Below are 25,788 nucleotides of genomic sequence, written 5' to 3' on the forward strand. Positions count from 1 at the left end.
ATTGCTATCAGCACAGACCACGACTCAAGGACGAAGTACGGCATGTGTCGTTTTGTTGGATCAATTGTTGTTGTCGTTGAGGAGCGAGAATCCGACGTGTTGTTGACCGTGCTCGATACCCACGGCGCGCGAGGAAATGAAAGTGTCAGAAATCATTTGACCGTGTGCGTCTGCTGAAGGTGGATCGCTGCTACCCGTGCGACCACAAGTATATCTACAGACGCGAGTTTTGGATGTTAATCTGTCCATCTGCCAGTCTCTTGGTCTCTCAGGAGAAATCAATAAGGATGTGACTTGCATGAGAATCTGATGGGTGTCTCGCCATCGCCTATGATGACTAGACGACTAGACAAGCTCTTTGTTCACGTCGGTAGATCACGCGTGGATCGGTAATGCCCTTATCATCATACATTGTACTGTACTTGAGAGCACCGCATAGGGTGGGCATCTTTGCCATACGCTGCACAATTTTTGGCCGATAGGCTGACTACTTGCAGGCGAAGCGACACAGAGCTGTACATCCGATATATATAAAGCATGGGTGATATATATATATGTACAATACAGAACAGGCAAATTCTTCGTACCAGACCCGATTCCATCCACTTGGCACTTTCTTCACGCCCCTTCCCATTCCCATTCATTCAACATCCACTAATTCCCAATTAAGCATAAACACATCGATCGACCGAACGACCGAACGGCGGCTCTCATCCAACGTCGCGTCGGTGTTCTTCCTCTTGATAGATGCACAGAACTTGTGAAGAGACAATTGAATAATTGAATCGGACTGTGAAAAGGTGAAAAGAGCTTAGATGAAACCCTATGAAACAGGGGTATAAAGCGTTAGATCAGGTTTTTTTCTATTATGCGTGACCTTAGCGCGATTAAATGTTGCATCTATCCTATTATGCAGTTCCAACTTTTCCGGGGGACGAAATGATCGAATTGAATCGAATGGGATAGGATTGGATTGATTGAGTGTATCACGCAGAAAATGCAGAACGGCGAGGTCACGGCAAGTGGTCGAATCTCAACCTACACTATCATGTAACATCCTAGTTATCCGGTCTTCCTCCTTCTCCCTCGGTTCTAACGCTTGCGAGACCTCGTACAGATCTCCTCCTTTTTCAACCTCGTCCAACCCGCGCATTATCCACTCTAAGACCGGTTTACATCGCGCGAGATTGTACGGCTGCGACTGATATTGCGCGATATCCCGGAGTATCTCGGCGTTCAATGATCGTTTGAAGAAATTGATCAGCTGTGTTGTGGGATGTCCGGCCGATGAGGTCGTACCGATTGCGGAAGATGTTGAAGTGGATGATTGAAGGGGTCTATTGAGATTGAGGTTATGATTGTGATTATTCAAAGATGAAGAGGAGTTGGAATTGGAAAGACCTTTAACTCCGCCCGGAATGCTGGTATTGGAATTAAGACCTCCAGGTTGAATGAAATTCTTATTCCCGTCTTCGATGAAAGTCAGTGCGGACAAATAGAACCCTGCGAATAAAATCAGATACAATCTGTCGTTCAGCGAGGAAGACGAACTGAGCAAGGAGAGTCGGGCTCACCGAAGAAAGGCACACAAGGCGGATTGATGGTTTTCAACATATCTCTATAATTCGCGAAATTCTTGGTAGAATCCAGTGTCTTGTCCAGATCCGATTTCATACCTTGCGTCTTTGCGCTCAGCAGCTCTTTCGTCCGCTTCAACCTTGTGATTGGCGCAGAGTTGAGACCAGCTACTATCCCAGCCATCGAACTGAAATTATTCAAGTTTCGACATTCCTACAACGACAAATACGTGTGTTAGCACGACTTGCGTCCACTTGAATAACCTTGGGATTTGTTCTGCTCACAGCGGCGACCTGAATCAATATTTTCATGGCTGTAGCACGTTGCCTAACATCCTTCGAACTCAATATATGCAAAGCGACCCATCCTGCCATCCTGTTGGCAGTGAGAATGACGTTTCTGACGTTTGGCGCATTGATCGATCCTGTAGTCTCGTCTGCCCAAGCTCGATTTAGGCATTCAGAAGGCTTAATACGTTGGAAGTGGATAAACTCGACGATCGTCAATTGCCGAGCGATCTCCAAAGGTGAGACATCCGTCAAGCGCAATTGTCGACCGGTGACTCTGGGTAATAATGGTGCTGGAGGTGAAAGAAGAGAACCTGAGGCTGATCCTCGAGTTTGTTCGGGTTCGCCCTGGCGCTACTCGAACATACGACATAAGCATTAAACCTCGGCAGTAACAGACACCTGCGCGATGGGGTAGTGCCTCTTCAGGGGAACCTGACCGACGTACACGTTTGCCCACAAGCGTCAACAGCTGCTTGCTCATCAATTCACTTCCATTGGCCAACAAGGTAGTATTGGCGAATTCCTCTATCCTGTCTAAGACCTCATGATCGGTTTGCTCGATGTAATGCCTTTCCAACCATGTCCTCAGCGCATTGGCAACTCGTAGCCTGATGGGCGCTTGCTTCTTGACTTTCCATTCTTGAGCCTGCTCCAGGTTGAGTCCATCAGGTTGAGAGATGTTGTATCGTTCGACAAGGTGTCCAAATAGCTCGTGTGCGTTGGTGAACGATCGGAAAGTCAGCAGGAACGCTTGGAAGAATGGTGTATCTACGGAATTGGATACCAAGGCGTGTCAGCAAGCTGATAAATGGGCTCGAGCCGAGTTGAGGGTTTACGAGTCACGCACCAGTAGAACTGTGTTGAGTCAGTCTGACTACCAAAGCCCTCAAAGATCCAGCTTTGACACCGCCTTTATCGTCGAATATGATTTCACCAGGCACAAAGTCATCGGACAGATACCAGGGTGTCTCTGGCGGAGCTGGGGGAGGCACGGAAGCGTTGATAGGTATTGACGACATGTCTTCTCCCAGCAATTTGGCGAGCTTCTTGCTCGGCGTTTTGTTCCGTTGAGATCCGCGGCCTGAAGGAATCATAGGAAGTAGTGAGCTGAATGCGCTTTGCCGCGCAATACAGGCGACGGGCAGTGCAGACACGGGATGTGAAGGATCGGTTGACATACCATCAGCATCGCTATCCGCCCTATTCCTCCTGAACGCCTTGAGTATACTAGTCCTATTCCCCTTCTGACTCCCACTATCGCTCTCAGTCTGCTGGTATGCCAGACTGGTCACACTGCTTGTCCGGCTTCTCTGGGGTGCGAGCGAGGTACTGCTTGCAGAAGCGGAAGGTTGAGGCATCTTAGCCGGCTGATCTCGCATCTCACCATAATCATCCGCATCCAAGAATTCTTCTTCCAATCCCCGCACTTTGTGTCTTCTGGACGAACCTGTTCCCGAAAAGCTGGTCCTAGAATTTCTCGAATGGGACGATATCATAGAAGTGGGCCGGGTAGACTGAGACTGTCTGCGTGATGAAGAAGATTGCGCGAATTTGGCGGACCTGTACCCGATTTGACCTCTTATCAGACCTTGATCCACTGCTGCTATCTGTTCTCCAGAGATGATCAACAAGGTAGGTAAGGCTCGGAACGAGGTCATCATGGCTGAAGAAAGGCTTTCTATCGTTGTTCGAAGAGTTTCGATTGGAGAATCGCTTTGTTGGAACAGTTGAATTGAAAGCAGGTTGATCTGTCGGGATGAATTATCCAGATCTGTTATCGCTTGACGAGCTTGGTCGACCAGATGTTCATACTCCCTCAAATCGTCCTCCCTCGATCGCATGCCATTGCCCAGATCACCGGTATCTCCGTCGACGTCAATGACACTTGCTATATCCAGCATGGACACCATATCTTGGAATTTGCTAGACGATCTTATGAGATCCATCAATCCTTCTTCAGAGGATATTCCGAAATTTCGCAGACTAGCATCGAATTCGTTTTTGAGCTTCTGACATTCGATGACTGATGACTGGTCTAACAGCTGTAGGTTGACGTCCCCATTGACCGTTTTACCGAAACCCCATTTCCCATTCAGCGGTTCTCCAATAACATCAAATCCCAAGGTAGCGTGAATTCTTGACCCTTCAGCATTGTCCAGCCCAGCAGGCTGTATCGTACCTGCTAGAGCGGTCGTCGGGAAGTTTGCGATGACATCCTTGACCTTACTCGCTGATCTCATGACCTCCGACCAAATCGATAATCCAGTCTCCGGTATCCGCTTTGATGTGACGGCAGCATGTGTGTTGGCGGAAAGTAGACCTATACTTCCTATCAAGGTCATATCGCCTACCCAACTGGGTCTAGGTAGCTCTTCCATCCTATCTAATGGCCCCACGTAGCCAAATGAATTCAGTAATTGTCGAATCGAAGACAACGTGTTCTTATGGGCGGAGACCAACATTTCCACCGCATTCTCTTCCCTCATCACAGCAGCTAAGATCCCACTCTCGCTATTCAGATCTTGAGCTCTGGACATCTCTTCCTCAGCGGCGGATCCAGCTACCGAAGCTTCGAAGATCTCCCTCAATGCATCATTGACATTGTCCATCAACAGGCCCATAGTAGGTCTCTGCCCAGGTTGAGTTACCGCTCGTAGTGCATCAGCAGTCTTCTTTTCCCACTCCGCTACGGCTTTGCGTTGTAGCTCCACTGACGCTCTGAGAGGTTTGGTAGTCGACCCGACGCTAAGCCTTTTCATGCCTACTCCAACATCTATAATAGACGTAGCATCGCCCTTACTTGCCGGCAAGTCTCGTCTTGATTGACCGGTGAGCCTGTTGTAGTAGAACCATTCTCCGCCATCATCACTGAGTTTTGCTACCCACGGGTACGGTATATCTGCTTGTGCTTTTGGGGATGGTCGGAAATCATTGTCGACTGAGGAAGCAGGAGCAGGGATTTTAGTTGAAGTTGATGATAATGACGGGTTGGCGAAGAAGTCATCGTCATTCTGCGAGAATCCAGTGTCTTCTTCAAATCCCATACCTTCCATCGGTAATTCCCAAGAATCTTCACCGGTCTGCGTATTATGGTAGTAAACCTAAAGTATGGTCGAAACATTCAGTCAGTAATCAGCAAGACAGCTACAAGGTGAGCGTGGTGCTCAACTCACCTGTCCATCAGGCGTTATAGACGGAATCCATGCATCCTGCGGAGCACCTTGGATCGATGCCCTGTCTTTGCCCTTGTTTGTTGGCGGAGGTATTTGGGTAGATGAAGAATGGGTTGAAGCGGCGGAAGGTCTAATCGTAGCATCGGTTTCTTCCCTTCTACGGGTCGATATTCCAAACTCATCCGCTTGAGGTGATACCAATCCCCCCGATTGCTGTCTTCTCCTTCTTGCTGCTTCAGAGAAAGCTCTTCCATCATCGTTCTCGTCATCTCCCGCTAACATCTCTCCAGCCAATTCATCTAATCCAGTATTACCGCCCCAATCACCCCATCCACCTCTCAACGCATCGTCCATCTTCAGCACGTCCTCTTCCGTCACCTGCCCATCATCGGGGACACCTCTCATATCATGTCCAAGAGCTTGATCCTCTTCTCCGAGTGTATCATCCATGTCTGCTTGATCCACGTCTTCCACATAGTTACTTGGAAACCAGCCTCTCTGACCGTTCAACATCCCATCCCACCATCCACTCTCTAATCTAGCGAAGACCTGTATCACATCTCCAGCAGAGAATGACAATGCACTGTTATCGGTAGCTTCGAAATTGAATCTGGCTCTGACGAGAAAAGGCTCCTCGGATCCCTCTTCATCATCTTGTAAGGGAGTCAGCGGTCTATGCGATTCTCCCATCGTCCTGCTTGTTCCGGTTCCAATGCCTCCTCCTCGTTGAGGAGATCTTATAGGATTCGATTGTTGATGCGGATGTTGCGGAAACGATGTGGAGTCATTGCCTGCTATAGCTTCTAGAGCAGCATAAGGTGATATGACGGATGAAGTGGAGAAAGGACGTGAAGCCATGTCGGTCATAATTTGCAAGTTGTAGTTGTCGTTATTGTTATTGTTCCGTCGGACACTATCCTCTCGCGTATCACCGCGCCAGCTGGTATATTGTCGTTCAATGGGTATATATAGTCCAATATGCTTCCGGATCGGTATCAAGCTGGGATGAGGAAGCCAGCAATCGTGGCCATCAGCATAAGCTGATTGTGAGTCGTCAGGGCGAAAGATACAGATGGAGAGATAGACAAAAGGGGATTTTGGTGTTATTGTGATCGCCCCGATGATTCCGCGCCGACACGATAATATATACCCCACTCAAGACTCACAATCACACTCAATCAATCTGTTCATCTTCCTAGTTGTATGTATAAATTACAATCAACCATCGACTGCATCTTAGCCCAGAGCTCAAGACCTTCTACAACAGCTGTCTACAATTCCTGCGATAAAAGCGTTGTTGGGTGCTCATTGTCTGTGCTCATGCTAAAAAGTTGATTTGATACCAGCACGGACGACTTCAGGTCCTAATCCGAAATGCATCCCTGAACCCGACTCTGGTTGCCACATAATCACTGGTACGTCCAGAGACCCCTATCGTCTGAACAGCGATGGCAAGCGTAGGCTTCCTGCTCGATGCGTCAGCTACATGATCCGTTCCGGATCATAGTATGGCGTCACTATTGGTCCGCATCACTCAAGAGGACGCAGTATTGGCGCCAAGGCGATGTTGGCCTTCTCAACATCGAGACATCCCTTCTTCAGTCGATGAGTCATTGTCTTGCAGGGGTATGCGAGCATCTGCGCTTCCCACTCACGTCAAAGGGTCGACCTAGAGAACGACCTCGATCAGCTTCATTCACTCGCTCGACTCTCCTAGCAGTGATTCATTTGATTCAGTACCATCTTTATCAAGTCCCATTTCTCCTTATCTCCATATTCAGAGCGTATACTCATACTTTACAGCGTACTTCTTATAGAGATTCAACATGTCTCCGGGCCAGCCAGGTGCGTACGAGTATTGTCCAGCACGCATGAGATGGCTTCGCGAGTCTGTACTGATCAGTCACGCAGCTAGAAGCTCGCTTGGGCAAGCAGGACTTCATCCTGCCGAAGCGAAGCAGGTATACCACCGGAGATTGGAATGTCTCCAAACGAAGCTCGGAGACGCTGAACTGAATCTTTTTCTGCATGCAAAATCTGCTTATGGTAACCGTGTCCCAGACTGGAAGAGACCCGATCTGATGCGAGGACTACGCGCGGCGGGAGAAAGATACGATGCAGCCAAGTCGAAGTTGCAGAATTGCCAAAGCGAACGCGAGATATTTTTCAAAGCTCAGAGCAAGGTTTCTGAAATGACCGTGAGTTCTCATACTTCGCAATCACAACATGCAGACTTCTCTTCCCTGCCTGATTACTGAATGTGAATAATCACCGTAGGACGGAGTTTCAGCCGAGACTTGGAAGCGGCGTGACAACCCTGATTGCGCCGTCTATTGCTGAGTCGGCGACTACCCTGACGGGCGATGAGAGGGCGCATGATCATTGTGCCAAGCTTGAGAAGTCTTCTTCCGACCGCGGCACCAAAGAGAAAGTTGTAAGTCACCAATTTGTGGAACGGGAAGTGAGGCCGAACCTGGCGCTTGCCTGGATGTGTGAACGGAACCAGCTGACCTCTTGCTATCACGATCGGTGGTCAGACCCTCGATGACGAAGGCTCGTCCTCCGAGGTTGAGATGTCCATCAAGAAGAGATCTACCGGTCCCAGAGACACACCACAGTCATCTGGTTGTACCGTCATCTGATCTTGTTGATCTGAATATACCCTGACTGGATGCTACTCCTCCCCCATATGATTCGCGCCGCCTAATTGTGCGCTCTCGGTTCTGTTTCACCTCGTTTGCACATCATGACCGACGAGCTGCTCACGCTATGATGCTATGATTAGCCGATGGTGGACGCTGTACTTATGGTTCAATGACGGGCGAATGATTGAGATTGCGATTGTGTGTAGTTTGTCTCAGGGACTCTTGCCCCGCATCAAAGCCTGACTGTCTGATGAGAGCAAGTTCATTGATGGCTTGACCGCAGTCCAAACATGACCTCACTATGCCTGAGGTCCATCATCGACTTCAACTGTCTGCTTCTTGGCCCTGTACCAATTCTTCTGGGCGCATGGCCATGGCCCGGTAGATTGGCTTTGTCGAGCATGATTGCATGTAGCTTATCATAGCCATGAAGTACCCGATCAGACCATACAGTAAGGCACGACAATTGGCAACCCCAACGCTGCTCTAGACGTGCGCCCACAGTCTTCTTTGCGCAGCATCAATACAGAATCATGACACACAGTATTTTGTCCATGTACAATAATCCTTTTATGCAGCTCTTTTCAGCTTGATCCTTTGTGGGCGATGTTGGGGAGAATTTCCTGTATACGTCGTCGAAAAGGATCGACGGTAAGCTAGACGTCATCGGACGACGTGTCGACGCCCCATGATACGAAGACCTGGGGTTTGCAGCGGTACATCTCGAACAGATATGTATATATATCATTGTGAGATGTTGACATCCTCTTCACTCTCAACAATCCGCATTCTACATTCGACAATTCTCTCCGTGACTTTCATCGCCTGATCCTCGCATTTTCGAAAATTTGTTCGATATTGAAATAATGTCATCTCAATTCGGACATTCGCAATCTGACGAATTCATCGACCCGGCCGAGGAACGAGAAAGCATTGCACGCCAATATTTCGAAATGAAAGATCGAGAGTTATCGTCTGAACATCCGATGTCCAGCTACGCCAGTACTCTCAGGCAAAAAGTTGAAGAACCCCTGGATAATTATAACACGGAGAGCAACCGATATTCTGCCATGAAGATGCTTGTTGAGCTATTGTCTGGCGACGCGGAAACGGGAACGGGAACGGAAATTGATGGCCACTCGGATGTTTGTAAGAGGGATCCCAATTCTGAGCTCAATAACGACCAAGCTTCCGAGGTGAATCTCGGTATTGGGCAGACTAATACTGAAAGCAGGTGAGTAGACGTGGTATGCATTATCGTTGTCGTCAGCATGATCCTAAGTCAGGTCAGCGCGTGTAGACCAGGGTCAGGCTGATTGTTCTTTGTGGACATTGGGTACGGGTACAGTAGTAACCCCTAGGTATACTGTACTGTACCACGACTGCCACTTCGCGCAATGAATGGTGGAAGTTCCGTCTTCGGAGAAGGTAGATTGATTCTCTGCGCGCGGGAGAAATGCTTGCATACATTCGGGCAGATGGTACTGTAGTACATGCATTTGATGCGATCTTGTAAGGGCAACACATTCGTGTGTATATCGCATTCGGCAGGGCAGGGCAGAACACGAAGCCACAGGGCGAAATTCGCTCCAAAAAATCCTGACTGACGATGTCTCCTTGTGACACTGCGCGGCTTTCAGACTTCCATTCACACTGTACCACACAGGTCTCGTAATGCCGAGACACCGTGAAAGTCGTCATTTTCTTCTTCCTTGATGAAGGGAGCATCATTCGTGCTCGAACTAGTCAGAGCTCGTCCCACCTTTGTGATAATCGGCCACAGACATTCGTCCTATCGCACAATAGGTCGAGTAGGACCCTCCTTTAATCACATGACGAAGAGACCAGGAGGATCCTGAATAGGTGCAGTTCAGGGGTTTAGTTCTACAATTACAGTATACAATATAAACGCATGGCTTCAATCCGGCCTTGGTCTTCACCAATTATTTCCTCTCATTCACCTTATTGATCCCCAAATCCCCTTCGACGCCCCAGTCACTTCGTATCGCAAGTCCACAACTGCCTCATATACAGCACAACACCTCTCAAAGATCCCCCTTATTGACACTATAGCTGATGAGTCATACGCCACGCCACACCACAATGCCCTCGCAACACGAATACGGCAGCACCGTCTCCTCGTCTTCCGGAACGGCTTCCAATCTGGAATCCCAACTTTCCGCCGATGACCAGGAAGAACACGAAGCCCAAATCGGCTCATACGCGCACACTCACGGTAAACGAGCTGCCCGTCTTTCCCGTGGAGTAGAGAACAACCCCGTCGCTTTAGCTGCTCAATCGGCTTCTGACTCATTCGCGAGCGGCGTGCGAGGCATTGGACATGCAGCTTACACTGCTGCGGCCTCGGTATATTCCACTGCTTCTTCAGTCGTTTCAGGTGTTGCGAATTATGCGCTGGGGACTCAAGACGATCAGAATCAAGAGAGGTTGCCGAATTATGAGCATCGGTCAACCTCCAACGAGTCACACAATGATAGCAATGGACCATTCGGATCGAATATAGCGCCGAGAGATGATTCCTGGCTGGAAGCTGACGGAAAGACTGATCAAGGTAGTAGTGGCATTCACGGTGGTGGTGGTGGTGGGCATTATCCGGGATGCGAGTATGCTGATGAGGAAGACAACCGATACGAGGGATACGAGGGAGTCCAACATTCATACACCAGATCCACTGATAGAATTTCGGGACTTGGAATAGCTCCTCCTTCCTCTGGAGCGATTGTCTACAAACAACGCAGATCCTGAGACCCTCCCCCAGCCATTGTCTAGGTACATCTTCGTAGCGCCTCGCAGTATCGTACTTTCGCAGTGTAATCCAATTAGTTAGTCAGTCAAGCAGTCAGTATGTCATTCAGTGTGATCAGTATGCGCACTCTCTTCATCAAGAAAATCGATCGGGATTTAGTTGTTATCAGCTCAAACAGAATCATGGCGCCCCCTCCCTATCCATGATTCCAGATGTCCAACAACTCTAAGCCACGTTTCGTGCATCGTCAGATCGGTCATGCTTGTATGTTATATTAGGGAACCCAGATGCTGCGGGATCACACAGCCGAGCGTAAGTTGCTGAGAGAGTTTGATCGTGATTGTGATTGGGATTTGATATTAGGGTAGATTAAATGGAAAACATTCTTCGGAACATGAACCCTCTCGCTCTTGGATGTTTGACGAGCTCCCCATCTATAATTCCGTTCTTTCTCCCCTCTCTCGTTACTACCTTCCTCGCTTCCACCTGGAGAAGTATGACTCTTCTGATCCTATTATGCGTCTATCTTCCTATCCTCACGCATCCTTTTCCCACTTCAGCTTCAGGCTCAATTCCACCTCTAAAGTCTTCCCCGTTGCCATTACTCTAATCTAGCCTAGTAAACTATTATCTTGGTTTTATGCTTCGGCGGGTGGCTATGTTTAGTCGCTCTCCGAGATAAGGGCAAGGATCATTCTGCGGGTTCATCGTGATGATCAGCATCTTGCCAGAATGATCGTTTGAGGAAAGAAGAGAGATGAATAATAATATCAAGGTATCGTGCTGTTGCAGGAGAGAGAAGAGAAGACGAAGAGAAAGACTTAATTCACCTGTAGAGGTAGTAGAAGAACGAAACGAGGTAGAAACCAAGCTTGATGAATGACTCTTTCTTGTGTCCTGACAAGGTACGGAAGATTTCTGTTGCGTCATACATATGGTTCTTGGCCATGATCCTGTATGTCGAAGTCAGCTGCAGCTGGTGGCGGAGATGTCAGGCAGAAGGAGGTACGAGAAGACACTCACTTGTTGACGTTGTACCCTACCAATGGAGCGTTCAAGAGGAACGCCAGCCATTGGCCGGAAAGGAGGAAACATAGAGTGAGGAAAGCGTGGGCGATCATTTCGGGGAGGACGAACTGAGACACAAGAAAGACATCATCAGCATGTGTACTTATTACAAGACGAGGCTGGCAGCAGAATCGTGCCAAAAAGTATAAGAGGGGGAAAGTGTGGGTGCACTCACCTGGTTGAGCTTGTTACAAAGGTCGATAGGGTTGATGTAATCTGTTGACACCGGTCATAGTTGGATCCTTATCAGCTTACTTGCGTCTGAAAGTAACGAGTCCACAAGGCTGCACATACCGCATTCGAGATCAGAGAACATGATGATCTAAACAGCGATCAAGGACTGTCAGCGTCGTGGATCGTGTGATTGGTGGGTTAAATGCTTATCATACGACAAAGGCGGGCTTACGAAGAAGACCATAGTGAACAATAACACGGCAGCCATCAGGACCGCGAAGAGGAATAACCAGCCTGTGGAGTATTTTCGTCATTGCGCGTGTCGTTCGTACCAGCAGTCGGGGTCGGTCATGTAGTGTAGTGGGTGAACGATTTGTAGGAAGATTATATAAAGAGGACAGATCAGCTCGGCTCCAATCAATCAATCTGCTCGAACTCTTCCTCCAGTGCAGGCTGTGAGATTCGGACACATACCTTCTCCGCCCATTTTGAATATTTGTCTGTCTCCGTTGTTCTTCGTCGGGGGTGAGAGTGGATGATAGGATGTATGTTTGGGAGGATGCTAATGTTGAATTAGGTAGAGATGGGATGAGTAGGAGGATGTGGATGACGATGATGTATGTTTGGTGGGTGTTTCTTGCAATTTGGTGCGTTTTCAGGGTCAACTGGGCGGTTACATAAGCATTGAGAGGTACCAAGAGAATTTAAAGGTTTTTTTGGGAAGCTTCATATCGGATTGTACGATTTTGATAATTCCTCATAGATAGAACGACAACGTATAACAGTATATATTATTGCATACTCCGACGAATCAAGTATTGAGAAGGGCTCACCAATATGGCTAATCCAAGACAAAGATCGAAAGCCAAATCGCACAAATCGACTAAACCGTCAATCCATCGAATCCGTAAATTACATCAAAAGCAACGAAGAGCTCCCCCCTTGAAGGGTCCCGAAGTCTTGCAGCAAGGATGGGATAAGACGAAGACTGTCTTTCAGAAGTATGTCGTGTCGCCTTCTGCGGGTGTTCTTCTGAGTAGAGCGAAGGTGAATATGTGCTGATTCCCAGAGGGGTATTATGATAGTTATGCGGCATTAGGTTTATTACCTTCTATACCGATACCGAACCAATCTACTTCTTCCCGATCACAACGAGTCAAATTACCCATTGTACCTTCTTCAGTTGAAGGCGAGGAACAGCAAGAGCAACCGAAAGTTGGATTCGGTAGGATCATAAGGGACGAAGAAGGGAATGTGATTGATATTATAATCGATGAAGATGAGGAGACCGATCCAATGCATGAGGGGAATGTACCCTTCGCAGAGGATGAGGAGGAGAGACAGCCTGTAGAAGGTAAAACGGAGGTCGTGAGGCGTGAGTATTCGTTCGTACTCATGATCACACGAACTACGAATGAAGGCTAATGCGGGTATGTCGTTGTTATATCAGAACTCGAACAACTTTCCTCTACCAGTGCTCCGGTGACCAGACACAGCTCGACTTCGGAGAAAACATGGTTGAAAAGTCTGGTACGGAAGTACGACGATGATTATGAGAGTATGGCGAGAGATAGGAAGTTGAATGTATGGCAGAAGACCCAGGGCGAGATTAAGAGGATGGTGAAGAAAGCTGGAGGTGTGGACAGGCTGCGCGCGCAATAGTGCTTAGTCGGTCTCTTCTGAGCGATCTTTAGCTTGAGCTTCTCTTCTCTTTTTTGGGATTGTACCATCATATGTACTTGTATCATTTCGCCCCATGCGCCATGCACCTAGAGCTGTACTATGAACCAATACCTTATTAGATGTCCTATCTTACCTCGGTCCCGACGAGATAGTCGCAAACTGTAAACTGCCACTAAAAGCAATAAAATCCGACGGCATCCGTAAACCACTCACTCAAATTGATACAAGTTATTCGTCGCCTCTTCATGTTGATTTCCCTCTCTTATCAGCAGCAGAACACTCTCTACCCCCTCTTAGAGGCCCACAAGGCCATCCTCGTCCTCGCACGCACAAGCAAATAGACAGTTGATCTGGTCAAGTGAAAGAAGAAGTTCTTCCGAATTTGGTATTCAGTGAGCGACCGTACGAGTAATCATCAACAATACAAGACAGGACGACATAATACCCATCATCCTTACGACGATCCTTTTGTGTATTGTATTGCGCATTCCGCATCTTACTCCGACTACATCGGCTTACATCACCCACCCAGCCTTCCTCCGGCACTGCCTTCAGACGCTCCGACCTGATCTGACGTCCGAAGAGCTCGTACGACAAGAATTCGACAGCTTTTCATTCGCTCAATCTGCTCGTGTGACAGCTCTACTTGCGGAAGAGGGATCAAAGGAGGTCGAGATAACGTCAAAGATAGCATCATAGCACAGACTCATAGCTGGATCATCGCAAAGGTACCGCCGTCATCATCACTATCACTGCTTCAACGCCATTGCCGACATCGTAGAACCTGCAACGTTTGATCACCTCTTCTCGCCCTCACCCCAACCTACCAAAGCACACCAAACGATAAAGTCCAACAAACCGAAGAGGACAAGAGAAAGAGAGAGGATCCAACCCATCCATCCCTATTCTCTAATTGGGGAAGATGCAGAATCAATAATCCAGTAAGACCATTGGTCTTTCTGGTACCTGTTTCCCCATCTGTTCTGATCCCAAACCACCGACCATTCCCATCCTATTCAGGTGTAATCAGCGATATTGCCTGAAATCGGTTCATCATGTCACATCTTGTGCAAAGTATAGAAGGGATAGTGGAAGCTGGGATGAAGGGTATAATGGGATTAGCAGAAGGTGTCTTATCGCCCACCCTCGGCACTCAGGAGGAATTACCTGCAGTCGATGATGTTCAAGAGGAAGGAAATAGTAACGGAAAGGGAGCAGGAGAAGGAGAAGTACCTCCCCCTCAAGCTGCTAAACCACTTACAATCCCTCATCCCACTTCGCCCACTCCAGTGGTGCTCACTGCAACGGGAGGAAGCAAGTTGACCCTGCCGAAACAGGATCACCTTATACAGACTATAGACGTGCCTTCCGGGTGGATCCACCTGCAATCGACTTATCTGGATGGTGATGTAGGCCAGAAGAAAGTCCGCTCGTTTGGGCTCAGGAATCTGGCTGAAGGCGAGGTGGAAGTAGAGGTCGAAAGTGATATGGGCGGTCAATTGGTCTTTTGGCTAGGCGAAGAGGAGAAGAGTAAGCTGTTTGGGCCTGCGAAATTCTGGCACAGGAAGCTGATGATCCACGAATCTATAGGCACAAGCTCATCTGCTTCTTCTACATCCTCATCATCGACCAGCGCCGGATCCTCATCTTTGCACATCACCTTGCCTGCCCTGACCACCATCTCCATCTTCTTCGCATTCCAACCTACTCACAGCGTCCCATCTACTCCTGCCCTCGATTCCGCCTTTACAGGGATGGACGACGGAGGCTACACGCCTCGAGTCAAGCCTGTCTTGTCCCGAACGCATTCTTCCGAGATGTCGCCCATCGGAGTAGGTTCACCAAGTGACGGTCGCTCGTCTGAGCTAAGCTCGATATCCGGCGGATCAAGTCAAGCGGGAAGTGTCAAAAGCATCCAATCCTCTCGTCGACCTGAACCAGTCCACAGATCATTCTCGGTTCATGGATCAATCACCATCCGAGCTATTACCGCAACCTCCTCGACCTCGTCGCCTGACATCGATAGTCCTCCTGCTCAACCTACTATATCACATCAAATCGTCAACTTGCCTTTCTTCGCGACAGTATGCCGATCCCTCTTCACAGCAGCCTCTATCGATCCTGTTCAGGGTCTTGTGATTGGTTCTCAGATATCGTCCGGCGAGCTTGAGGTCGATTTCGGTAACAACTCAGTGGTCGGAGGCAGATATCACCGGGATATCCTCTTGGTCAATCGATCAGAGATCGAACTGATCTGGAAGACCACGGTAGTCTCCTCTCCATTCAAGGATTTCGTATGGTTCGAACTGCGAGATCTAGATTCAGAGAATGTCTTTGGTGTGGACCATTCCTCTCAACCCGTACCTCTTCCTGCTCTGTCATCAAGGCATCTCCGACTAGAAATGAGGGCGAAGAGCATCCTTCAAGACTCATTCGATTTCACCTTCCTCATTTCCAACGTCAATCAATCTGGCAACGTGATTAGCTGTAAAGCTATAGGAACGATACTGCCTTCCAAATCCGATGACTCCCTCGTAGTGCTCAGTGGCAACAACCTAGATTTTGGCCAAGTGATCGATGGACAATGGTCGAAACAGATGATCACGTGCAAGAACAATGGAGATAAACCGATAGATGTCAAGTTCTCCGCCACGAAAGGCTTCGATGTCGTTTTCAGATTAGCTGGAGTAGCGGGCGAAGACTTAGATGAGGATATTCATTTGCCTTTCTCACAATCCCACTCGTACTCGCAGACGGAACGTCAGAGAAGTAGTTTGAACGCGACGTCCAACATGATGGCGCTCACGAGGTCGTCCACGAAAGACAGTAGTAATCGGGGTAGAGACCTGATGCAACAACAGCAGCAACAACGATCTCAATTCCTTCATCAACAACATCAGCATCAGCAAGGGCTCAGAGATCCTCGAGCTGAATCTCCTTTCTCAACTACGCATAGCCAAAGGTCAAAAGCCCCTTCATCCATCTACAGCTCGGACGTTATAAGGGAAAACGGAAATACCGCTTCTGTTCCTGGTGATTTCGGACGACCTTGGAACGCCACTTCCCCTCATGTTGGCGTGGATAGTGTTTCAGCTGGAGGACAGAGTCAAAGTGATCAAGGGCAACAGCAAAATCACCGAGATCATTCCCAGCCCCCTTCTAGACCTCTGTCAAGGGTGACAAGCCGGACGTCGAGTTACCTCTTACATACGGGAGACGAGCTGGACGGAGAATCGATAGAAGACGAGGAAGATGATTTCGAGCCTCCCTTCTTCGGTGGCGGTGGTGCTGGTGGGCCCGGATCCGCTGCTGGTATTTCCAACATTGGAATCGGAAATGAGACCGCTTCGACCGGGTCCTCGATACTTCATGTGAAATCCAGTCCATCGACTTCCATTGGGGCATTGACGAATGAACAAGTGATCCCTAATCAGATTGAAGAAGTCACGATGCGACCAGGAACGGAATATAGGATATACGTTCTTCACCGTCCGGCAATCGATAAAACCAGCACACCAGAAGAAGCTGCTAAATTGCGTAAATCCAATTTCAAGGTGTACTTGGAGACCCCTCCTACGTCCACTGCTCAACATTCTCGCTCGACTTCCGGAACGTCTTCGAACAGAGACAAAGATAAAGATTCTTCCGGGACTGGATCGTCTTCGGCAATGTCGAAAGATCTGACCATGTCTTCGACTAATCCATCCTCGAACCCGAATTCGAATACAATTTCGACGGGGTCAAGTAGAAAGCTGAGTATCAATTGTACGGTCGAACACTGTACTTCCCTGATCACCCTTCCCGATGGCAAAGTACTAGATTTTGGCAAAGTCACCGTTGGAGCTAGTAAGACTCTGACGCTGAAAATTGAGAATCAAAGTGAATTATCTACAAAGATCGAAATTGCGACGATTTCCAAGGTGATCAATCTCTCTTCTGCGAAGAACATCATTGTCATTCCTCCAGGAGAGATCATTGAAGAACGCCTAGAGTTTTTCCCTCGGCGGATCAACGAGAGGTACGAAAAGGAATGTTTCGTTAGGAATTTATTGAATAGGAGTAATGATCAAGTGGTGGAGATCCGTTCTCAGAATGTCGATGGTGCGTAGTCCTTTCCCCCTCATACTGGGACAAGCCTCAAGTAATCAAGCTGATTAATGGCGATGTGATGATAGTGTACAATCTGACCCTTCATTCTCACCTGTATCGAATCCTCACTCCGTCAGGGAGCAATTTCCTAGATTTTGGGAATGTAGTCGTCAACGCACCTACGGTCCGGACGATGCACGTTGAGAACCTTTCCGCTACTCAGCTCGTATTGGATTTATACGCCTCACAACCTGAAGATATCGAGATCTACGTCAAAGCACAAGACCTGGATGACGGTTCTTCTTCGTCGCTTCAGAAAAATCCGACTCTGAAGCAAATAGGCAAAAGTGGATATTCGGAGAACGAAAGCAGTACTGCTCTAGAGCGGATGATCTCCCCGCCCAACGGAGAGTTGAAAGAGAGGTTCATGGAGACTCTCCAAGAGCTGAGTGAGCGGAACGCGAACAATGGAGGAACGACCAAGTCGAAGCATTCCAAGATAAGGGAGAAGAGTACGACTCGTACGAAGAAAGATGAGGGTGAGAAAGAAAAGAGTGTGGGTCAGCAGGTAGCTGTCGCGCTGAAAAAGGGCGGGAGAGGAAGACCTGTTCAACTTTACGGTAATGCGGTCGTCTTCAAAGATCGTAATCTCCTCGAACCACACGAATACCTTGATTTGGCGAGTGGGCCACCCGTCTGTGCGCATCGATCTCCACGAGCGAAACGGTTCACGCTCCTCGACACGATTGAGCTTGAGGACAAGAAGAAATTATCGGGTCGTCATGAGAAGATTCCGAAACTCGATTTTGCGGCTGTGGCTAAAGCTTCGGGCCTTGTGGGCAAAGAAGCGAAAGAAGCCAAGACTAAGAAGAAACATCCTCATAATCATTCTCATCCTCACCCGAATACATCTTCGGATTCTCACCCACACTCACACTTGCAAAATACTACGCCTGCTCAAGCCGCTGAAAAACAAACACCAGCACCTCGCCATTCAGCTTCTGGTGTAGCTTCAGCCCTACAATCCCCGGAACAAAGTGGTAACCCATCCATGTTAACCTCTGCACAGGTTAAATCTGTTACCGTTCCTCCGACTCATGATCCTTCCCCTGTCTCGATACCGCCGAACTTAAACAAGCCCGACATGCACCTCGACCTCGCCACACTTGCTTCCCAAGTGATGCAACGTATCATCCCCGAAACAGGTGGTCAGAAATCCCCAGCATTAACCGCTAAACGCCCCATCGATCTGAAAATGACCGAAACCACATCCACCACCCCCTCCGATCCCTCCAAAATGTCTATCGATGAGCTGTTACTTGCTATAGAAAGACATGACTCCTTGAAAATGACAATCACTCATTCGACGCTCGAAGAGGAAGAAGCATATGTTCGTCGGACGATCGCGTTGAAGAAAGAATTGAACAATGTCATCTCTTCGGGTAAACTCATACCTGCTCGGACGGTCAGCGTGGCTTCGAAGACTACTAAAGCCGTTATAGTGGTCATGACACCCAATGGATCTACGCGACCGCATGTCAGCAATCGAGCGAAACGAGCGGATTCCAGGATATTCATCAAGTTGTTGGAATTTGATAAATCCCTCTTGAATGAGGCTGGACGTGGACTTCCCAATGAGCATCCACACGAAGAGAAAGGCTCTGCCACTGCTTCTAGTACTGTTGTAATGGACGAGAAATTGCTCGAAAAGATTACTGCGGAATTACCGATTAGAGATTTGATCATTCGAAGTTCATGCGTCCGAAGCGTCTTGGAAGTCCAGCAATCGTCTATCAACTTCGGAGCGTGCGATAAAGGTGAAGTACGATCTAAGACTATTGTGATTCATAACAAATCAGACACGCTTGGCTTGTTCCGACTTCGAACGTCAGGATCGATAGCTTCAGGAGACCTTAAATTGGGATTAGGGCGATACGGGGTGATTTCTGCCTTTGGCAGGAAAGAAGTCCCGACCTTCTCCTTTACGCCTAGCCTGACGGGAAATTATCAAGAGAGTATCACGGTTGAGAATGTCTTAGATGGTTATAATGATCAGACAGTATCTGTGAAAGCGCTAGTGAGGAAGATCCCGGCGTTCAAGGTGGAACCGGCCAGTTTAGATTTCGGTATTATCGAATTCGGTCTTGATGCTGATCAACAAGCTCTGTCGGTTATGCCTCAAGAAAAGGATAAGGACAAGGACAATGAGAAGGACAAGAAGGGTAAAAGCAAAACCACCGAAGATGGAACCGAGAGATCTACTTTGACGAATTCGATGAAACAGGCATTCATCCTTACCAACATATCAAAGAATGAAAAGACATTCGTCATTACCCTCAATGGAATATCGAACACCTCGTTCGCGCAATTGGGACTAATAAGAGACGAGAGTGATGTGGGTACGGCGCTGTCTAAAGTGGAAGAAGAGGAAGTAGAAGGGATCATGCAGAAGCTGAAGATCGCTAGAAGGAAGAAGAAAAAGGAGAAGATTGAGAAGTATGTTAACCGGTTGATAGAGCTGGGAGTGAAGGATGTGGACACGACCAGTATGGATGGGGAGGCTGATGCCGAAGCAGACGGAGAAGGCGATGCGGAAGAAGGGGAGGAAGAAAGATCTGAGCAAGGTCAGAAGAACAAGAAAGAGAAGAAGGAAAAGAAAGATAAGAAGGAGGAGGAGAAGCATGAGGATGTCATCATCACCACTCCGATCGAAGCTAGCTCGACTGCCTCAACACAACTTTCGCAATCTAAAGATTCCATTCCGCCCTCGCACGCTTCGTCAGAATCAACAATATCCCCTGATCCAACGCCCTCCTCTTCAAATGATCTTCAAATCAGCAGTATTGATGCACCCACCGCCATCACCATCGCTAACCCTACGCCGACCACCACCACCACGCCGACATGTGTGACTACGCTGAACCTCGCCCTTGCGCCGAACCAAAAGACGAAGATCCTTGTTGAACTGATACCGCGGCCAGTGCCACAATCCGTAAATTCCGTCGGAGAATCGTCAACCTCCACCATTCCCCCACATGATGGCGTCAATGTCAATGTTAATGCTGAAGATGATATCAAAGCGATGATCACCATTCACGATAAACGAAATACAGACGAAACCGTTAGTATACCCGTCAACGCTATAAGAGGTACGCCTGAGAATACGCAGAAGGAGACTTTGGAAAAGGCAGTCAAAATGGCTGATCGAGCCAGGAATACCACTTCTGGTGCGTGACGATTGACAATTAACCATGATCCACTTTGTCCCCGGCGCTCATCCGTTCATTCGTTGTTATTGAAATTATCGTCAAGCTGATGTGGATTAACGCTCATTTGACCTCATGTAGACCCCCTTGCATTGGCGTTGATGCAGCATTCCCTCGACCTCACATTGAATTGCGAAGTCTCCCCAACGGCTTTCTGTGTTGGATCGACCTTGTTCTTACCTTCTTCATCGAGGCATTATACGTCCTTGGCTTCGACAGGAAAATTCACCTCGTTCCCTCTTTCCTCCACTGCGTCCGCCTCGTCTACAATTCCACCAACCAAAACGACAACGACAGATAGTATTGCAGTGCAATCATCCTCATCGTCATCGTCGTCGTCGTCGTCAAGTGCGCAAGGACTGATCTTGGGAGATGGATGGTCTAGACAAATACCGGGAAACACCCATGCCGAAGCCAACGCCTTGACTAATTTCAGAACGAAATATGGGGAGTTACAAGCTTCCTTCGGAGGATGGGGGAATAATCCATTCGCCTCGACTTCGACATTGGCATCGATCTCGACATCGTCAAATGCGATTATCAATTCTTCCTCGTCCCCAGACTCCGCCTCCGCATCTACCTCTGACCCGAATTCAAACTCCAACCAGGAACAAACACAAAAGTCGCCAAACACTCTACCTTCAATAGAAGAAGTGTTGAAGGACGCAGATTGTTATGCTACGATGGAACCCTGTTCAGTAAGGACTTCGGGGGGACCTAGTTGTGCGTTGGAATTGGTCAGAGCGGGTGTAAAGGCTGTGTACCTTGTGAGTGCAGTGGAATGTTCCGCGGTGTTTCTGGTTTTTCTGTGCCTTTGGGATGAGGGGTGAATGGGAAGATGCGAGTCGGTGCTGACACCTGGTTATTGCTTATCGCAGGGAGTCGAAGAACCACCGGATTTCGTACAATGTGAAGGAGTCAGAATACTCGAAGACGGCGGTGTAAAAGTGATACGGACTAGTGGATTGGAAGAAGCTTGTTTGAAAGCTGCCAGACGAGGGAGGAATTGAGGTTCAAGCCTCTCAGTCTGCTTAGCAGCGTGAATTGGCCTGTCATCATCAGGCTTAAACTCGATTTCTGATGCGTTGTGGAAATCGGTCCAGGTCGATCTTTGTTGTTGATGTTGTTGTCGTCATTATTGTTCAGAACATGAAATCACGAAGTCGCCCCTTTATTCCTTTCCTGCTATCTCACCATCACTACCAACGATTTTCATATCCTTCCCCCTGACCTCCCCCCTCCTTCACAGTTACGTAGCATTTTTATCCCATGTAACGTCCTTCATGTCTTCGGTCCGTAGTTTACATGATCAGGACCCTCATCACTCTCACTCTCTCAATATCATTGCATGCATTCACGCACTCATCAAACAGAAGAGACCCTTAGCTACGCGGTACATTTGACTCCTTCCATAGTAAGATCCACAGGCTCGCGCGTTCCTTGGCCCCGTTGACAGCACCTCGAATGACTCGCACTGGATCCGATTCGGCATCTTGCCAGCCTAGCCCACATGGGGTCATTTCTCACTATACGTTCGACCATATGGCGTGGGCTGCTCGGTGATGGGCGAATCGCGTCCTCTATCGCTGATTTCAGACCTCTCGTCGATCCGTCGACCTCCGATACCTTCGCTTTCGGCTTCGGCGGGCCGGTATGTATGTATCTTGATATTCTCACATATCATTCGCGCTAAGAACAAACAAACACCAAATCAAAATGGCACAAAACAAAACAAAACAAAACATGGCAAAACAATCCACTGGAACGCGAAACCGTTCCTCAGCCATCTTACGTGAGGTCAGTTACGTACAGTACCTCGTTTAGTGAGATTAGTTGGGTTGGTTTGTTTGCGAGATGGGAATTGTTGTTGGTGTAAACAGCAAATCCGTACATGGCACAGGTAAGTCTACTTGTACATAGACATATACACGTCCATGTACTGATTGATAGTGACCTGATAGGCTGTCGCTCAACGTCCGTTTCAAGGAAGGGCGATCTGGGAGGGAGAGGTCGCTCAGCCGCCCATATGTTGCAGAGCTGCGGCGGTTGAACAGAGATCATGATGATGCTCGCGAAAACTTCTATTGGCGAATCGCCGTGTATTGTCCTTTAGCAAGATGGACAAGGGCGACAAAGTACCTCCACTACTGTGTGCCAGGTCAACTGGGCTGCTTCATCCCATCCTCAGAGACCCTTGTTGTTTGATTTGCAGCATCGGCAAGATCATCAATAAACAACCATGCGTATGATTTAAGATTTAAGATTGAAGGTTTAAGATTTAAGGCTATCCTGATTACGATACCGAGACAGGGTATGTCACCACACAAGGCTGAAGCATAATTAACGACTGTTGATCCCGGTATTCTCCACCCATGGGACATATAATTTCTCGATCCACACCTGCCCCTCGTTCCAACTTTCCAAGATCCCTTGCTCTACCTCACTAGTATTATTAGAGTCGATCATCCAGGGATTCCGCCGCCTCGATAACGATAACGACAACGAGAAGAGACCGGTACCGAATAACTCAGAGCTTTATCAAGGCATGTCAATAGTACAACTTGTTTATAACAAGCATGAGTTGACGGAGTTGACGGGCCTAGGCTGATCGGCGGCAGTCCGGTCATTCGAACGGATGGACGGATGGATGGCTGGTAAAATGAACTGAACGGAGTAGTATTTGCTGGAGACCTATATATTCAAATGGTCCAGCGAAACATCGAGCACTAATTTGTTGTCTCTCACACACTCACACTCACACCCACACCCACACTCACACAGCTACTCATTTTTCGCTCTCAAGATATACATATACATCCCGCTCGGTGGACAAGAGTCAAGATGACGAACGCTCGTATACAGCTGCGAGTGCAGGGTGCCGCCGTATGGGCATGGGCTTTGCTGCTCATCTTGCCGAGTCTCGTCGAAGCCGTCACGTATTCATCAATCTTCGCGACGTGTGCTGGATCGGGCTACGTGCCCAACGGAGGGGCCCAATCTGGAGTATGGACCAGTGCGTCCGACTGTGCTGTGAGTCGAGTGCACTCGCGCCTCAGTACGATCACTCTCACTTCCCATCTCACCCCCTCCCATCAAGTCTCATCACATCACAGTACAACACATCAAGACACGTTGCGTCCTTCGTTGGCGCGAGCAGTCTGGTCCTTCGAACACCGAACATGGCATAGAATCTGACACGCACACACATACGCTATTGCGCATGATTACCATGCAGGCATATTGTTACGCCAAAGATACGTCGTACATCTACTCGGCCTGGACCCAGACTACAAGTGGCTGTTCGTGTGGATCCAACTCGTTCCAGACCGGAGCAATAGCATTCGGGAACCCGGGTGGATGTGGCGGTAATTATGAAGTTTCGGTAAGTCAGCCTCTCTCTTTGATGCTTGGCCTGTACTCATTGATCCGCTCAATGCAATTGCGCCTTCCGCAACTCCCTGAAACGACCAGACCTGCAATCGGGAATGAAGCTGACAGTGATATACCGGTACCGACCTGCTTAGATCACTCATACCACTTACAACTTCGAAACTTGTTCCAATGACTATAATTTCGGCGGCTCGGTGATCCAGTCCAACTCAAACGACTTTTTTGCCATCTTCCAAGCTTGTAAAGCATATCGATACATGGCAATCTACCCAGTGAGTTATCGTCAACGGAGAACGTAGACTGTGGACACATCACAAGCAGATCACATACGATGAGTTTGCAACGATCCTTGAGCTGATGTGATGGCTGCATCGGTCGAACCAGACTGCAAGTAATACGTTTGCATATGCCTGCGGATCGACCTACACACTCACAAGCACCAAGACGTGCGATTACCAAGTGAACAGGGTGAGTTGAAGTCAAATTGTACCCACCTGCATCTGGTGGGAGTGAAAGGAGAGCACAGTTCTCACCTTACAGTGGGACTGCCATTGTGATCGTCGGTCGCTGTTATACAGTAGCGAGCTCTTCTGATGCTATGTACAAGACTATACTAAGCCGTATAAGACGGGAAATCAAATGTCATTTTGGCTGACCAATGTCGATGTGTGTCCGATCAGCTCTACTCGCACCCTACCGATGCGACCGCATCTCAATTGGCCAGACGAGAACAAATTGAGAACAGTAGGCGCCTTCTGCATCTTCGGAATCAGGGCGTCTTGGGCGACCGATGGTGTCCCAAAGGATCCACCGCTTGTCGTCTGGAAAATGACCCAAACAGCTTCGAGGTGAGTCAATTTTATCCGCAAAACTACCTACCTACCTACCTACCAGACGGCTCCTTGTCGCCTATCCGTCGGATATCACATGTCAAACGTCGCTGCGAATACGGAGGGCGCGATGCTTATCTCGATGAATTTGGGGTTGCTTTTGACAGTGCGTGGACACGATGAACGATCTCGAATCGTGTGGCGGGTGTATGTATGGCCCATACGGACGATCAGGCGTCGAGGTCGGCGGCAGCGCCAATTCGACTTATACAGCTGGTAACGAGTGAGTGAGAGCAATTTATCCTTCAAACCTTCAATAGACTTGATGCTTTTATTGCGAAAGCGTCTGTATCTACTTGTCAGTCCCAATGGACAGCTATGCTGATTCGCGCTGTCGGCCTGTAGTTGTTCGGCTATGCCAGGTGTAGCTCTCGGTCATTCGAGTTGCGTCGAGGGCAAATGCCAATTCGATTGTAAGATTGGTTGGAAGACCGATGGGAAACAGTGTGTCAAGCTGAAGAAAAGGACATATCGTCGTGTAAGGAAGACATAATCCGTCACGATGCCAAGGCGGTCAGGTTGGCAAAGGACAAGACTCGTGTGGTAATGGACAATGCTTTGAGATAGATATTTTACAACGGACGATTTTGGTCAATTAGGGTTTTATGTGTCACATTGAGCTGAACATGCAGACCATGCATTATAGCTGTTATCATATCGAACAACCGGCAACGAGTACAGCTTTGGTATATGTAGGACCGATCATCATTGGAGACCGTTCACATTGTTTTCCTCGTTAACCGACAAAAATTTAGGAAAAAGTCGATGCGTCAGA

The 25,788-nt window shown here is 48.4% G+C and overlaps 8 protein-coding genes across 8 annotated transcripts; 6 read left to right on the forward strand and 2 right to left on the reverse strand.

The window, feature by feature from the left end:
• Positions 1 to 1,033: 1,033 nt before the first annotated feature.
• I303_105676 (uncharacterized protein) lies at positions 1,034 to 5,908 on the reverse strand (the record flags this gene model as incomplete). The annotated part of the gene is made up of 7 exons (XM_018408990.2): positions 1,034 to 1,503; positions 1,575 to 1,791; positions 1,863 to 2,219; positions 2,314 to 2,636; positions 2,716 to 2,949; positions 3,049 to 4,969; positions 5,042 to 5,908. 7 exons carry the CDS (start codon positions 5,906 to 5,908, stop codon positions 1,034 to 1,036), a joined length of 4,389 nt encoding a protein of 1,462 aa, XP_018261262.2.
• Positions 5,909 to 6,912: 1,004 nt separating this feature from the next.
• I303_105677 (uncharacterized protein) lies at positions 6,913 to 7,683 on the forward strand (the record flags this gene model as incomplete). The annotated part of the gene is made up of 3 exons (XM_018408991.1): positions 6,913 to 7,239; positions 7,332 to 7,475; positions 7,579 to 7,683. 3 exons carry the CDS (start codon positions 6,913 to 6,915, stop codon positions 7,681 to 7,683), a joined length of 576 nt encoding a protein of 191 aa, XP_018261263.1.
• An 869-nt stretch (positions 7,684 to 8,552) lies between these two features.
• I303_105678 (uncharacterized protein) lies at positions 8,553 to 8,924 on the forward strand (the record flags this gene model as incomplete). The annotated part of the gene is made up of 1 exon (XM_018408992.1): positions 8,553 to 8,924. One exon carries the CDS (start codon positions 8,553 to 8,555, stop codon positions 8,922 to 8,924), a length of 372 nt encoding a protein of 123 aa, XP_018261264.1.
• An 865-nt stretch (positions 8,925 to 9,789) lies between these two features.
• Positions 9,790 to 10,452, forward strand: I303_105679 (uncharacterized protein; the record flags this gene model as incomplete). The annotated part of the gene is made up of 1 exon (XM_018408993.1): positions 9,790 to 10,452. One exon carries the CDS (start codon positions 9,790 to 9,792, stop codon positions 10,450 to 10,452), a length of 663 nt encoding a protein of 220 aa, XP_018261265.1.
• Positions 10,453 to 11,115: 663 nt separating this feature from the next.
• On the reverse strand, positions 11,116 to 12,182 carry I303_105680 (uncharacterized protein; the record flags this gene model as incomplete). Its single annotated transcript, XM_018408994.2, has 7 exons — positions 11,116 to 11,149; positions 11,284 to 11,406; positions 11,477 to 11,589; positions 11,697 to 11,737; positions 11,816 to 11,843; positions 11,928 to 11,989; positions 12,170 to 12,182. 7 exons carry the CDS (start codon positions 12,180 to 12,182, stop codon positions 11,116 to 11,118), a joined length of 414 nt encoding a protein of 137 aa, XP_018261266.2.
• A 350-nt stretch (positions 12,183 to 12,532) lies between these two features.
• I303_105681 (uncharacterized protein) lies at positions 12,533 to 13,357 on the forward strand (the record flags this gene model as incomplete). Its single annotated transcript, XM_018408995.1, has 3 exons — positions 12,533 to 12,696; positions 12,781 to 13,070; positions 13,146 to 13,357. 3 exons carry the CDS (start codon positions 12,533 to 12,535, stop codon positions 13,355 to 13,357), a joined length of 666 nt encoding a protein of 221 aa, XP_018261267.1.
• Positions 13,358 to 14,433: 1,076 nt separating this feature from the next.
• I303_105682 (uncharacterized protein) lies at positions 14,434 to 21,743 on the forward strand (the record flags this gene model as incomplete). Its single annotated transcript, XM_065969219.1, has 5 exons — positions 14,434 to 14,908; positions 14,969 to 17,479; positions 17,554 to 20,694; positions 20,815 to 21,500; positions 21,612 to 21,743. The coding sequence occupies 5 exons, from the start codon at positions 14,434 to 14,436 to the stop codon at positions 21,741 to 21,743; spliced, it is 6,945 nt and encodes a 2,314-aa protein (XP_065825291.1).
• A 1,831-nt stretch (positions 21,744 to 23,574) lies between these two features.
• On the forward strand, positions 23,575 to 25,506 carry I303_105683 (uncharacterized protein; the record flags this gene model as incomplete). Its single annotated transcript, XM_018408997.1, has 7 exons — positions 23,575 to 23,763; positions 23,969 to 24,115; positions 24,258 to 24,395; positions 24,508 to 24,591; positions 24,804 to 24,971; positions 25,121 to 25,236; positions 25,359 to 25,506. 7 exons carry the CDS (start codon positions 23,575 to 23,577, stop codon positions 25,504 to 25,506), a joined length of 990 nt encoding a protein of 329 aa, XP_018261269.1.
• Between the last annotated feature and the right edge of the window lie 282 nt (positions 25,507 to 25,788).

This window comes from Kwoniella dejecticola, chromosome 7, assembly GCF_000512565.2.
Source record: "Kwoniella dejecticola CBS 10117 chromosome 7, complete sequence".
Lineage (NCBI taxonomy): Eukaryota > Fungi > Basidiomycota > Tremellomycetes > Tremellales > Cryptococcaceae > Kwoniella > Kwoniella dejecticola.